Raw genomic sequence first — 13537 nt, 5'->3', positions numbered from 1 at the left:
AGAAAATAATAAAACAAATCACAATAATAATTATTAAAAATATTAATTATTTAACCATATTACCACAATCGTATTAATATTTTACAGTGTATCTTAATAAATAAGAAAATTTTGATCTTGAATATGATTATTAAAGTGTAAGTAAATATAAATAATCTTTCTATATATAGAACAGTATGTTTTGAAAGTAATCAGCTTCAAATTTACTTAATTATTCGTTCATTATGCGTTCAAATATTAACTTAGTTGTTTATTTTTAAATTAAAAGATTTCTTTTCAAAAAGCATTTTTGACATAAGAAGAATCTCAAAGATTGTTCCTATACCATGTAACAGCCATAGGGATTCTTAATTTATTATGTTACACAGATTGATATTCATAACCCTGACGAAAACAAAGCGGACCTGGAACGGGCACGTAGCGGACATGGGGTGGATTGTGAGATATTTGGACCACATATTTTGTTTGTTGTACTTTTTTAATGTACAAAAAAAGAAAAATATGCCTTCCATATGTCTAGCACTTAAGAGAAATAACAAAATTATTTCTAACAATAACGTTAGTATTCAAAATGTATATATTTTTTATATACCAATTACGTTGCTAACAATGCTATCTATTAATTTTCAATAAAAATGAAAGTTTTATCACGAAATTGAATCAGTTACAAAAACACCATTGAAGCAAAAAATAATTTCTTATATTTTTCACTATTAAAATATTTATTAAGTATTATTATGGTATTTTAATTTTATCATAATAAAATATGCAATGATATTACATAGTATGATAAAACTGTGCTCAATTTTTTAATCATTAGTATAATATATACACCTATTGTATAATAACATTATGGATATTTTACCAATAAATCAATTAATAAAAATTAAACTTTTAATAGTAGAACTTATTCTTAATACACATCGAACCACAAATATTAAGCTCTTTAAAAGCATTATTTGTATTTTAATTATAGAATCAAAACCAATTTATTATAAGTTGTGGGAAATATGTACACAAGCATTACCATAAGTATCTATTGAACTTGAACAAGCACTTTTTACTTACAATTCTCGCTTAATCTTTGCATTGTTACAATCTTTCACCTTTAAATTGATTTTGAATATTTTTAATAAAACATATTTTTGGTATATAAATATATAGAAAGGTAATTCTTTAAGTCCCCATTTAGTCATAGAAATAAATTAATAATATATATTTGCTTACTGACTTTATGTTATGTGTGCTTGTATAATTTTGGACTTACAGATTCTGTAGTATTTTCTATGAACACAGAGGAACTCCTTTTTGTGAAAAATACTGATAGTATATAAATAAAAGAATACTGTATATATTTACATAAATTTAATAATCAGGAAGTAGAGTAAATTTAATGCAAAATTAGCAAATGTTCATTTTATTTTATTAACTTTGTTTCATTTAACATTGTGTTATCATCCATAAGAAGATCCTCTGTGTAAATAATAATTATTTTTTAAAATTATCGCATTTCATATTAAATGTTATGTTCTTAAGTATTAAAGGGCATTAAATCATATGTTGCAAACTTTGTGATATAACACCAATTAATTTATAAAATAAAACAAAAATGAAGCATTCCATTTGCAGTGATGAAAATTGCAAATTAAATATATAATTTTTTTGTAAAAATATTAATGAGTTATACATTTGTTTAATGATGTATTAATTACCATTAATTCTTATAATTTGTTAGTATTTTCGAAAGACATGGCACTATATACATGTATCTAAACAATCTCATTACATTTAAAGTGCTGCTTTTAATTACGATTAAGGCTTTGATTATTGACATTATAGAAAAAATAATAAATAGGAACATAATATAAATAAACCATAAGCCCATCTAACACAATATCATAGACCATGATCGCTAATGACCGAGCTTATTTGATAAGAGTGCGTTCACACCAATTTTTAAACGAAGTTATACCATACATTTTATTCTTATATCGAGAACATGTCAGTAAAAATAATTTATTGTGAAGAAAACTTTCATTTATCGTAACATCATGACAAAAGAAGACGCAAAAACCCTTGAATAAAAATGCAAAAGACAAAGAAGTAAGCAAAGAAACTCTGAAGAACATAACACACTAACTTCAAAAATTTAGAAAAATTGTAGAATCTGGAGAGAAAAGGAGAGATGAAACAAGAGCACAAGAATACAGATTAACAGATTCTCCTTATAGTTTTTTTGATTAAAAAAAAGGGGAACTAAAATAAACTAGTACAAAGATAAGAAATGATTGTAAAATCTATAATTCAGAGAACAATTCCTTCTGTTGACACTGATCTTGTTGATTTGACTCGAGAGCTAGTTAGTTGTGAGGAAATATTTTGTTCTAATAACAGTTTGTCAGGCGCGTATTTTAAAAACTTCATTTAGAATAAAAGATATTCTAGTTCTTTTTTACATTTGTTCCTTTCTTTCTTAATGGTATCTTTAAAAAGTGTAAGAAATATTTCATAATGTATTGAAAGTTACATACATTCATCCATATTGTATCACAAATTTAGGTAATAGAAATTCTGTTGTCTAAAATGTTCATTAGATGTGTACAATTTCACATTTATATCCCTGAATAAAATCCTTTGAACAGTATTTTTACTTTAATGTTTTAACAATTTTCGTCTATTTGATATTGTACAATTTGAAAACAAAAAACAAAATAAAAATGAACAAGAAGAATAATCTTCATGATTTCATTACGAAAAAAATGTCAATGATTCTGTTCAAAGGTTATATATAAGGTAATAATACCTTGTTATAATGAAAACCTCATTTGAATTAAGTCTTATTAATAGAAGCATCCTTCATGATATCATCTTTACTGATGTTTTGGTTCATTTGGTCATTTTCATACTCTACGAAATCATCGAATAAACTTGGCCATGCTTCTGCGTCATCATAAGCGCCGAGATCATCACCAATACTTTCAGCAAAATTTAAAAACATATTCCATGTATCTCTGGGTATGCCTCTAACGTGATGGCATTCAAGAAATTTCAGCCATCTTGATAAAAGTGGTGGTTCACGTATTGTAAAAACAAGCTTCCATAAAACAATTGCCATATCGGCTGGTAATATTCTCTGACCAGAATTAACGTCTAAACCAAATTGGAATGTAAATCGGTAGAGATCTTTGAATAAATCACTGGTAACGGTTAACTCTTGAACAATTTCTGGTAATTTCATTTGTATAGCATGTATACTATCTACTTTCATTGCTTTCAAACCCGTCACAAACTCTTGTCGTGTAAATTGGCACATCTGTTCAGCGTTTAATTTCCAAGCGAGAACAAGTACTTTGAATTCATCTGGGGATAGTTGTAAATCGTTACAAAATCTTTCTATACCGTCAGCTAAAATTACATCTTCGTGCGAATCCTATGAACAAAGGACAAAAATATTCGTTGAGAAATAAATATCTCCAAATAAAAATTATTTATGTGGAATATAATAAAAAAAATTTATATTTCACCTTGTATTGATCAAATAATGTATTTAATTTATTTTCTGACGGTTCCCTTTGTTGTTTCGATTCAACAGTTACGTTAAGACCAGGTGACGTTCCGGATCTACCCAATGGTGGTAAACGTGCATAAAATCCTCGGGATGAACGTAAATTATTTTGTACATTAGGCATAGATCCACAATTATCAGATCCTACATTGTTGAATGCTGATAATGTGGTTAATGATTTTCTGTTGCCATTTATATGCGTTTCAGGCACTAAAGGCCCAGTTTGTTGACAAGAATTTGAAAACAAACCTCTAAGTTCCATTGTTTCTATAATAATTTATATTAAGTTTTATAACAAATAATTGAGAAACATTAATGAAAAAATAAAGCACAACCAAAATAACAAAAATAATTTGTTTCTCATCATTGTGAATATTTATTTATATATAATGATACATACATAAAACTATAATTGAGAAGCATTTTAAAGAAAGATCTTAACAAATTAGGTAAAGAGTAATTATAATGATTACCGTCTTTATAATCTGATGATGCTGCTTGATTAGTGGTGGCTGGTGGAAGGGGCACCTTAAAGCACGAAAAACAGTTTCCCATTGATGCTGTCTATATTTATTATTAAAGACAATTATTCCATGCATCAGAAGTTCAGTCTTACATTGGCAGTCTTGATCAAAAGCTAAACATTCAGAACAATACAATCATATAACTGTGTACATAAGTAATATATCATTTTAAAAATTATAAAAATATTTACATTGCCTATTGTGTGCACCCATACATTGTGCCTATTGTAAGCATTATAAAATGAATATTTATCCCAGAATACTTTCTTTACAAGTTATAAATATGTTTTATAGCTACATAGTTTTATAGCAGTATCTGATAAGATTTGAGATAAAAATACATTATCATAGAGACGTTAATAGCTTCGAATAATAAATTTTCCTAAAGAATAGTTATGAATAACTTTAAAATGTCTTCAATTTTTTATATAGCTATGTAACTTTAAAAATTGTCCTTCACTAAAATGTTTATACCTCAGATAAAGTATTTCTAAACAAATGTTAATGACTTTAGAAAGCAAATAGAATATGCTCTGTATTTATCTAAATACTAGTAGAGAAATAAATAAGTAAATAAATAAAATACATTTGTTACCTTATTGTTAAGGCGGATTTTCGGTCTACCTGGGTCAGGATAACCCCAGTAAAGACCCACCGCAAAATATCTTGCTTTATCCTCATTCATAAATTTGTATGAAATATTTACGTTCTAATTTGTGGCAGTGAAAATTGACAAGGTGCTGCGGTCCCAATCTTTCTCAACATTTACATTACTTCCAATCCGAATTTCTGTTTGATTAAACACTACTGTCATTTGTGGCGACGTAACCTTACCAAATGATGCACTAACAGTATCATTCCATACACGAAACATTCATTCGTTTTAATTTATTCTCTATTAATATACTATTAAAACCATTACATGAAAACACAGTAACAAAGATATATTCTTCGTTTTTTCAATGTATAATAAAAAAAGTCCCTTTACGACGAAGCAACGAGAGAAATTTTTTTTCGTAAATTCAGTATTGATACTCTATAAACATAATAATCACTAGCAACAATAAAACGCATATATTATAAGGAAAATTATAATTTTCCTTTTGAAAATATATGATAATTAAGGTTACTGCATTATTTGCTTATTTACCTCAATTTACAAATATTTTATATTACTTTAGCAATTGACATAGAAGATTTTAATATCTTTATGTGAGTTGTAGCTGATTTGTATGTAGTATGTATAATACATGCTTACATACATCACATATACATAAATACGTGTCGAAACGTGTTTTTATGAACGATGTATGTACAATTTATTAAATGTTATAATTTAAGTTTAAAGATTTATATTGATTTGGAAATTTAAAATACATTTATTGGCGTAGTTTTGATAATGGTTTTCAAATAAAAATTATAATGAATCTTTTTAACGTAGTATATTTTGCAGTTTTTCCAAATATGTAGTAAGTTGATTCGAAATTGTTTAGATATCATATATGCATATGTGTATATGAATGTGTGTGTGATGTAGCGCATGTAGCGGGTGGTGCGCAGTGTAGTCAAGTGTAGTGTTGTTGAAATGTAATGTAATGCAATATATGATAACAACGAAAATTATTCAAAATCCATATTGAGCGTAATATTCGTAAAATTTTTAAATATATGTTTGTATGTATTAAATTTATATGTTTATTTGTGTGTTTGAAACTAAAATTACAACCGTTAAAACTTTTTCGTAGTTTTAACATTTACCTTTGCATATTTAACTTTAACTCCAATTTAACAGTAATAAGAAATAAAATAATGTAATAGAACATGTTTTTTAAACCAATTGGAGAACAAAAATATTCTTAGTTTTTGTACTAACTACCTAGTATAAAACTTTTTAACATTCCATGTAATCAGTTATTTTTTTTAATATAAATATATATTTCAGATAACGTGTACATACAAATTTATTTGAAAAATGCCAGAATTACCACGTATTACAAGATCATTGCGAATGTTTACAAATCTTGGTCGCATCAAGAGTACAGTTGAATTAGAACCAAATGATCTATTTAAAAAGCAAACAGAAGAAATTAATAAATTGAGAAGGTATTATCTTGTATTTAATATTTCTTAATCTATTTTTATTATTGCATAATTTTCCTAAAATATAGTGAATCAACCTGGAAGGATTTACGCCAAACTGTACCTAAGGATGCTCTACCTTATCTTATTAAATTACATAAAATGATTGAACAACTATTTGGTATGTATTGACTTATAATGATAAACTACAAAATTTCTGACTTATTTTTTATTATTTCAGAGGAGGGTTCTTCTGAACTCATCAATGAATTCCTAATCTTTGCTTTACGTTTATTAATTGATGAAAGATTATTAACTAATGCAAAGTTTCAAATTTTAAAAGAAAGAGCAGAAAATTTAACTCATAAAGATGCTAACATGATAATGGAGGTAAATATAACAAATTTATTATGAGTTAATAATTTCTAAAGATAGTTATTAAATATTTGTTGTTTAAAATAGTCATTTAATAACATTTGTTTAGATATTTCAAAGTTTTTAATTTTTTGCAGATAATTGGTACGCTTCGGGAAAAACTGAATGAAGATACTATAACACTTTTGAAAAATGAAAAGAAAGACATTAATACTACTGAGATATTAGAAACTGATTTGTTTGGTTCAAAATTTGCATATAATCCTCCAAGAGTATTATGGCCAGATACCGAAGCACTTCGTAATATGTCCGAAGGAAATATAATTCAAAATGCTGACAACTTTACAATGAAATACAAGAAAGAAATTCCAAAACCGTTCAATATGAAAGTTTGTGTTAAACTTATGTATGTTAATTCTTACGTTTTAAAAGTATTTTAATTGTAATCATACTTTTATTTCAGTTTGATGAAGCAACATATAAAAAGAATTTGAATTTATGTCACCAGAAGTATATTTTGGTCATGAGTTTCGACCAGTTTGAAGCAGCTATAATCAACAAATTAAAAGGCTCTAAGAACCTACAAAATGAGTTATTTGATTTCTTGGGTTATGAAAATATAGAATTTGTACAGTACATTATTCAGAATCAGAAAAGCATTATGGCTTTAAAGTCTAGTTCAAAAACACAAAAGCAACCTAATATAGAAAGACCTGTAATCGGTGGTCAAGTAACTGTACAATCTGAGAAAGAAAAACAAGCACTCAAACAAATGCGGAAAGAAGAAAAGAAGTTAAATAAAATATCAAATAAAGGGAAAGGAGATTTAGAAGAGAATAACTTTGAATCGCAGGAATTATATTTAAAAAGACAGGAAGTATTGGTAGAAATGAATAAGCCTATATTTAAAAAGGATATTGTAGAGAAACCTATTTATCCATTTGTTTTTGACTCTAATGTATCTAGTGGAAGTACGTCTTGTATATCAGGAAAAAAAATAATGTTACCACAAAATGTTGTGAGAAAAGATACGCAAATGTCTGAGGAAGTTCACATACCTATTCCAGAATCACGACCAATCGATATTGACTACGAACCTATTACGGTATCATCGTTAGATGATATTGGGCAAATGGCTTTTAATGGTATAACATCATTGAATCGAGTACAGAGCATAGTATTTAACACAGCGTATAATACTAATGAAAATTTATTAATTTGTGCACCGACCGGAGCTGGAAAAACAAATGTTGCTATGTTAACTGTTGTACATCAGTTAAAACAACATATAGAAAATGGTCAGATAATGAAAGATCAGTTTAAAATAATTTATGTGACACCTATGAAAGCTTTAGCAGCAGAGATGACAACGAATTTTGGTAAAAGACTTAAATCTCTTGGTATATCGGTACGCGAGTTGACTGGAGATATGCAATTAACTAAATCAGAAATTCAACAAACACAAATGATTGTCACAACGCCAGAAAAATGGGACGTTCTTACTAGGAAAGGCACTGGAGATATATCTCTTACTAATATTGTTAAATTATTAATTATCGATGAAGTACATTTGTTACATGGCGATAGAGGGCCTGTGGTAGAAGCATTGGTGGCTCGAACTTTAAGACAAGTAGAATCTTCCCAGAATATGATAAGAATTGTTGGACTTTCAGCAACTTTACCAAACTATGTAGATGTTGCAAGATTTTTAAGGGTGAATCCTTTGGTAGGACTTTTTTATTTTGACTATAGATTTCGACCAGTGCCACTCAGTCAAACATTTATTGGTGTAAAAGCAGTATCTCCTTACCAACAAGCAAAACACATGGATCATATATGCTATGATAATGTGATAGAAATGGTGCGCAAAGGACATCAAGTGATGGTATTCGTACATGCACGTAACGCCACTGTTAGAGTGGCAAATGTTTTAAAAGAATTAGCTCAACAAAATGATATGCTGAAATTATTTCTATCCGAAGGTCATGCAAAATTTATAAACAAAGCTTTCGCTAAATCACGTAACAAACATTTGATTGAATTATTCAATAACGGATTGTCTATACATCATGCTGGTTTGTTACGTTCAGAGAGAAATTTAGTTGAAAAATATTTTGCTGAAGGACTGATCAAAGTATTGGTATGTACATCAACCTTGGCTTGGGGTGTAAATTTACCTGCGCATGGAGTTATTATAAGAGGAACAGAAATATATGATTCAAAGCATGGTTCATTCATTAATTTAGGTATATTGGATGTTTTACAAATTTTTGGTCGTGCCGGTAGACCACAATTTGATACTTCTGGTCACGCTGTTATTATTACTTCCCATAACAACTTGTATCATTATTTATCATTATTAACGAATCAAATACCAATTGAAAGTAATTTTATCAGATATTTAGCTGATAATCTGAACGCTGAAGTTGCATTAGGTACAATATCAAACGTGGAAGAAGCTATAAAATGGTTAAGTTATACTTATTTGTTTGTTCGAATGCAATTAAATCACCATGAGTACGGAATTACTGCTTCAGAAGATCTAAATTTGGAACGAAAAAGGAGGGAACTGATTGATACAGCTGCTACATCATTAGACAAAGCTAAAATGATACGATACAATGTAAATACTGGAGATCTTAGCGCGACAGAACTGGGACGTATTGCAAGCCACTTTTATCTTAAATATGATACCGTTGAAATTTTTAATGAGCTGATGGAAGATATTATGAACGAGGCTGATATACTTGCAATGATATCTCATTCTCAAGAATTTCAACAATTGAAAGTTCGCGATGATGAAATTGACGAATTAGAAAAGTTATTAAACTGTTGCCAAGTTCCAATTAAAGGCGGTGTTGAAAACATCCATGGTAAAGTAAATATTCTACTGCAAACATATTTGTCACATGGTCCGGTTAATACATTTTCATTGATGTCGGATCAAGCGTATATTATACAAAATGCAGTACGTATATGCAGAGCGTTATTCAAAATTATGTTAGAAAAAAATAATGCGACAATGGCTGGGCGATTATTAGAAATGTCTAAAATGTTTGAAATACCACAGTGGGATTATTTGACTCCGTTACGTCAATTTTCTTGTTTGCCATCGGAGATTATTGATAAAATAGAGCAGCTAGATCTGACAGTCGATAGACTGAATGACATGGACGTTAAAGAAATTGCAGATGTTTTGCATAATCAGAAACAAGCGGCGTTAGTGAAGAAATGTTGCGAAGAGTTTCCTGCATTAGAAATGGAATCTAACTTGCAACCCATTACTCGTACAATTTTGAGAATACGTTTAAAAATAATTCCTCAGTTTCGATGGAATGATAAAGTTCATGGTCAAACATCGGTACCATTTTGGATATGGATAGAAAATCCAGAAGATAATATTATTTATCATCATGAATATTTTGTTATGACAAGAAAAATGGTTTATAATAATCTTGAACAAGAACTTGTAATGACTATACCATTACAGGAACCATTACCTACTCAGTACATAGTAAAAGCAACAAGTGATCATTGGTTGAATTGTGAATGTATGCTACCTTTAACATTTCATGATTTAATTTTACCTGAAATATATCCACCTTATACTGATTTATTAACGTTGCAACCATTACCAGTGAAAGCGTTAAAAGAAAAATCATTTGAGCAACTTTATAAATTTTCTCATTTCAATCCAATACAGACTCAGATCTTTCATTGTTTGTATCACACGGATAACAATGTGCTTTTAGGAGCTCCGACTGGTTCAGGAAAAACAGTGGCCGCAGAAATTGCGATGTTCAGAGTATTCAAACAATATCCTATGCAGAAAGTTGTATATATTGCACCCTTGAAAGCTTTAGTTAGAGAGCGTATAAAAGATTGGAAAATTAGATTGGAAGAACGGCTGGGCAAAAAGGTAGTAGAACTAACTGGAGACGTAACGCCAGATATTAAAGTTATAGCGAATGCAAATGTTATTGTGACTACACCCGAAAAATGGGATGGTATTAGTAGAAGTTGGCAGACAAGAACTTATGTGAAGAATGTTTCACTTATAATTATAGATGAAATTCATCTGTTAGGAGAAGATCGTGGTCCAGTATTGGAAGTGATTATTTCAAGAACTAATTTTATCTCTTCTCATACTTTGAGAACAGTGAGAATTGTTGGACTTTCTACAGCATTGGCTAATGCGGTGGATCTTGCGAATTGGCTTGGTATTAAAGAAATGGGTTTATATAATTTTCGTCCATCAGTACGACCTGTACCATTGGAAATTCATATTAATGGATTCCCAGGAAAACATTATTGCCCTCGAATGGCGACAATGAATAGGCCAACTTTCCAAGCGATCAGACAACATGCACCTTCTAGTCCATCTCTAGTGTTTGTCTCATCGCGTAGACAAACACGATTAACTGCATTAAATTTAATTGCATATCTTGCAGCAGAAGATAAACCTAAACAGTGGTTACATATGCCTGATGAAGAAATGGATAGTATTTTAGATCAAATAAAGGATTCAAATTTAAAACTTACGCTTGCTTTTGGAATCGGACTTCATCATGCTGGTCTTCAAGACAGAGATAGAAGAACCGTTGAAGAATTATTTGTTAATAATAGAATTCAAGTATGTATTAAAAATAATTAATGGTAATTTCATTTTTTATTCGCTATCAGATCCAAGACTTTACAAATAATTTTCAGGTATTGATTACTACAGCTACTTTGGCATGGGGTGTAAATTTCCCTGCTCATTTAGTAGTAATAAAAGGAACAGAATATTATGACGGTAAAACAAAACGTTACGTAGATATGCCAATTACAGATGTACTACAAATGATGGGTCGTGCAGGTAGACCTCAATTCGATACTTCTGGGGTGGCAGTGGTATTAGTTTACAATTTAAAGAAAAATTTTTATAAAAACTTTCTGCATCAGCCGTTCCCAGTAGAATCAAGTTTATTAGCAGTTTTACCAGATCATATAAATGCTGAAATAGTGGCTGGTACAATAAAAAATAAACAAGAATTTTTAGATTATTTAACATGGACATATTTCTTTAGGAGATTAATGAAAAATCCTAAATATTATAATTTAGATGTTTTAAATCCTTATGCAATTAATGAATATTTATCTTCTTTGGTGAATAAAACACTAAAAGTATTAATCGATTCACAGTGTGTTGACTTTGATGAGGTACATCAAATTATTTTGTTAATTTTTTTTTTTTCCAAGTAAAAACATATTAAAACATTTTTGTATTATTACATTGATTCTAGGAAAGACAAATCTTGTATCCACTTCCGATGGGTAGAATAGCATCATTTTATTATTTATCGCACCAAAGTATGCTCATGTTCGAACAGTCGCTACAAGAATCTCTTACATTAGATCAGTGTTTACATATTTTATGTGACTCTTATGAATATAGTGAATTACCAGTAAGACATAACGAAGAATTATTAAACGAGTAAGTTCATAGTTATATATCAAAATACATATATATCATATTTTATTCTAATATATGTAATTATTACACAGGGAATTAAGTAAAATGTGTCGCTATACGGTAAATAACTATACATATGATTCTCCACATACTAAAGCATTTTTATTACTGCAAGCACATTTCTCGAGGCTTCCATTACCCTGTACAGACTATACTACAGACTTAAAGTCAGTTCTAGATCAAGCAATTAGAATTATACAGGTATATATAATTGAAAAATACAATCTATTCTATTAGATTCATGAAATATAATTATGTAACATCAATTTCATGTAAACAAATGTACGAGTCGTTGTGTGTTTTTTGTAAATTTAATAGTTTATTATCAATATAATACGTCTATGATTTCAGGCAATGATAGATACTGTTGCCGAACATGGGTGGTTAGCAAGTGCACTTACAATAATACAGTTACTTCAAATGATTATTCAAGCTCGATGGATTGATGAACCTGCAATTACTACATTACCATATGTAAACTCAGAACATTTAGAGTTATTCTCACCTTTATCAACAATTCTTCCAGTATTATGTGCTACTATGTACAATAAATATAATGTACTTGTAGAAGTGCTTGGTAAAGAGTTCCAAGAAGAACAGATACATCAAGTAAATATATCCTATTTCGTTTGATACTGTACATTAGCAATAGAATTTTAAAATATATTCAATAATAATTAATTTTACAGATACATCAAGTAATAAAAGAAATGCCAATGCTTTGCCTTGATTTAAGTTTAGCAGGTCATGGGCTCAATGATACTAAACAAAAGTTTATTTCATTACAATCCAATAATTCTGAGTGTATAAACGTCCATAAAGATCAAGATTATATATTAAATATTGGAATGAGAAGAAAAAATAAGTCAAATAATTTAAAAGCGCATTGCTCTATGTTTCAGAAAGGAAAGGATGAAGGTTGGTTTATAGTTTTAGGTAGTATTCAGAGCAGAGAATTACTGGCTCTGAAACGAGTGAGTGGTATAAGCGGAGAACGGAAATGTCATCAATTACAATTTACAGCACCATCAGATTTAGGTAATTTTATTTTATTATAATTTATTGTTATGGAATTATTTTCTTTTTTTTGTTTTTGTTTAATAAACAAATTTACTTTTTAAGGGAAAACAACACTGACGTTTTACTTAATGTCTGATTGTTACATAGGATTAGATCAACAGTATAACGTACAAATAAATGTAATATAACATAACTTAACATTACTAAATAAGTGAAGACTGATATGTGTGTAAGAAAACTATATTCTCTGTAAAACAGTGAATACAAATAAAATATTTTAATAATAATGATATTTTATTAAATCGATGCCGTTTATCAATTTATATGTATATATTTTGTTACTTATCATACAATTATGAGTATAACAATAATAACAGTATATCTTATATTTTTCATAAAAATACAAGTGGTATTAGCTTTATGTACAAAAATAGAAAAGTAATATTTGAAAGATCCATT

General features: G+C 28.8%; 2 protein-coding genes and 1 long non-coding RNA gene across 7 annotated transcripts; 2 read left to right on the top strand and 1 right to left on the bottom strand.

Annotated features, from left to right (window-relative positions):
* Positions 1 to 99: 99 nt before the first annotated feature.
* Positions 100 to 655, top strand: LOC114875310. The gene is made up of 2 exons (XR_003789240.1): positions 100 to 137; positions 369 to 655. It is a non-coding gene; the product is annotated as an uncharacterized LOC114875310 (long non-coding RNA).
* Positions 656 to 1401: 746 nt separating this feature from the next.
* Positions 1402 to 5265, bottom strand: LOC114875307 (DCN1-like protein 3). Of its 2 annotated transcripts, XM_029185446.2 has the most exons (5): positions 4685 to 5265; positions 4281 to 4311; positions 4039 to 4202; positions 3525 to 3832; positions 1402 to 3430 (listed from the first exon to the last, which is right to left on the bottom strand). In XM_029185446.2, the coding sequence occupies exons 3-5, from the start codon at positions 4118 to 4120 to the stop codon at positions 2831 to 2833; spliced, it is 990 nt and encodes a 329-aa protein (XP_029041279.2). In that variant the 5' UTR covers positions 4121 to 4202; positions 4281 to 4311; positions 4685 to 5265; the 3' UTR covers positions 1402 to 2830. The 2 variants fall into 2 exon arrangements, with proteins under 2 accessions (XP_029041279.2, XP_046142757.1); XM_046286801.1 differs by lacking the exon at positions 4281 to 4311 and having other exon boundaries at positions 4685 to 5264.
* Positions 5266 to 5366: 101 nt separating this feature from the next.
* LOC114875305 (activating signal cointegrator 1 complex subunit 3) lies at positions 5367 to 13380 on the top strand. 4 transcript variants are annotated; one of them, XM_029185440.2, is made up of 12 exons: positions 5367 to 5397; positions 6032 to 6192; positions 6258 to 6349; positions 6410 to 6558; positions 6681 to 6932; positions 7007 to 11176; positions 11254 to 11745; positions 11829 to 12019; positions 12091 to 12259; positions 12410 to 12667; positions 12748 to 13096; positions 13181 to 13380. In XM_029185440.2, the coding sequence occupies exons 2-12, from the start codon at positions 6062 to 6064 to the stop codon at positions 13264 to 13266; spliced, it is 6339 nt and encodes a 2112-aa protein (XP_029041273.1). In that variant the 5' UTR covers positions 5367 to 5397; positions 6032 to 6061; the 3' UTR covers positions 13267 to 13380. The 4 variants fall into 4 exon arrangements, with proteins under 4 accessions (XP_029041273.1, XP_029041274.1, XP_029041271.1 ...); XM_029185441.2 differs by lacking the exon at positions 5367 to 5397 and adding an exon at positions 5439 to 5558; XM_029185438.2 differs by lacking the exon at positions 5367 to 5397 and adding an exon at positions 5616 to 5763.
* The last annotated feature ends 157 nt before the right edge of the window (positions 13381 to 13537 follow it).

The sequence above is a fragment of the Osmia bicornis genome, chromosome 8 (assembly GCF_907164935.1).
Source record: "Osmia bicornis bicornis chromosome 8, iOsmBic2.1, whole genome shotgun sequence".
Lineage (NCBI taxonomy): Eukaryota > Metazoa > Arthropoda > Insecta > Hymenoptera > Megachilidae > Osmia > Osmia bicornis.
The sequence above is the reverse complement of the archived record's forward strand: the minus strand, read 5'-3'. Positions and strand labels throughout refer to the sequence as shown.

Excerpts from the sequence above, each read along its gene's own strand:
- LOC114875305 (XM_029185440.2), top strand. The coding sequence starts at position 6,062 with ATGCCAGAATTACCACGTATTACAAGATCATTGCGAATGTTTACAAAT. Across the intron at positions 6,350-6,409 it reads AATGATTGAACAACTATTTG|AGGAGGGTTCTTCTGAACTC; the intron begins GTATGTATTGAC and ends TTATTATTTCAG. Across the intron at positions 11,177-11,253 it reads TTGTTAATAATAGAATTCAA|GTATTGATTACTACAGCTAC; the intron begins GTATGTATTAAA and ends AATAATTTTCAG.
- LOC114875307 (XM_029185446.2), bottom strand. The coding sequence starts at position 4,120 with ATGGGAAACTGTTTTTCGTGCTTTAAGGTGCCCCTTCCACCAGCCACC. Across the intron at positions 3,833-4,038 it reads ATCATCAGATTATAAAGACG|AAACAATGGAACTTAGAGGT; the intron begins GTAATCATTATA and ends AAATTATTATAG. Across the intron at positions 3,431-3,524 it reads CATTATTTGATCAATACAAG|GATTCGCACGAAGATGTAAT; the intron begins GTGAAATATAAA and ends CTTTGTTCATAG.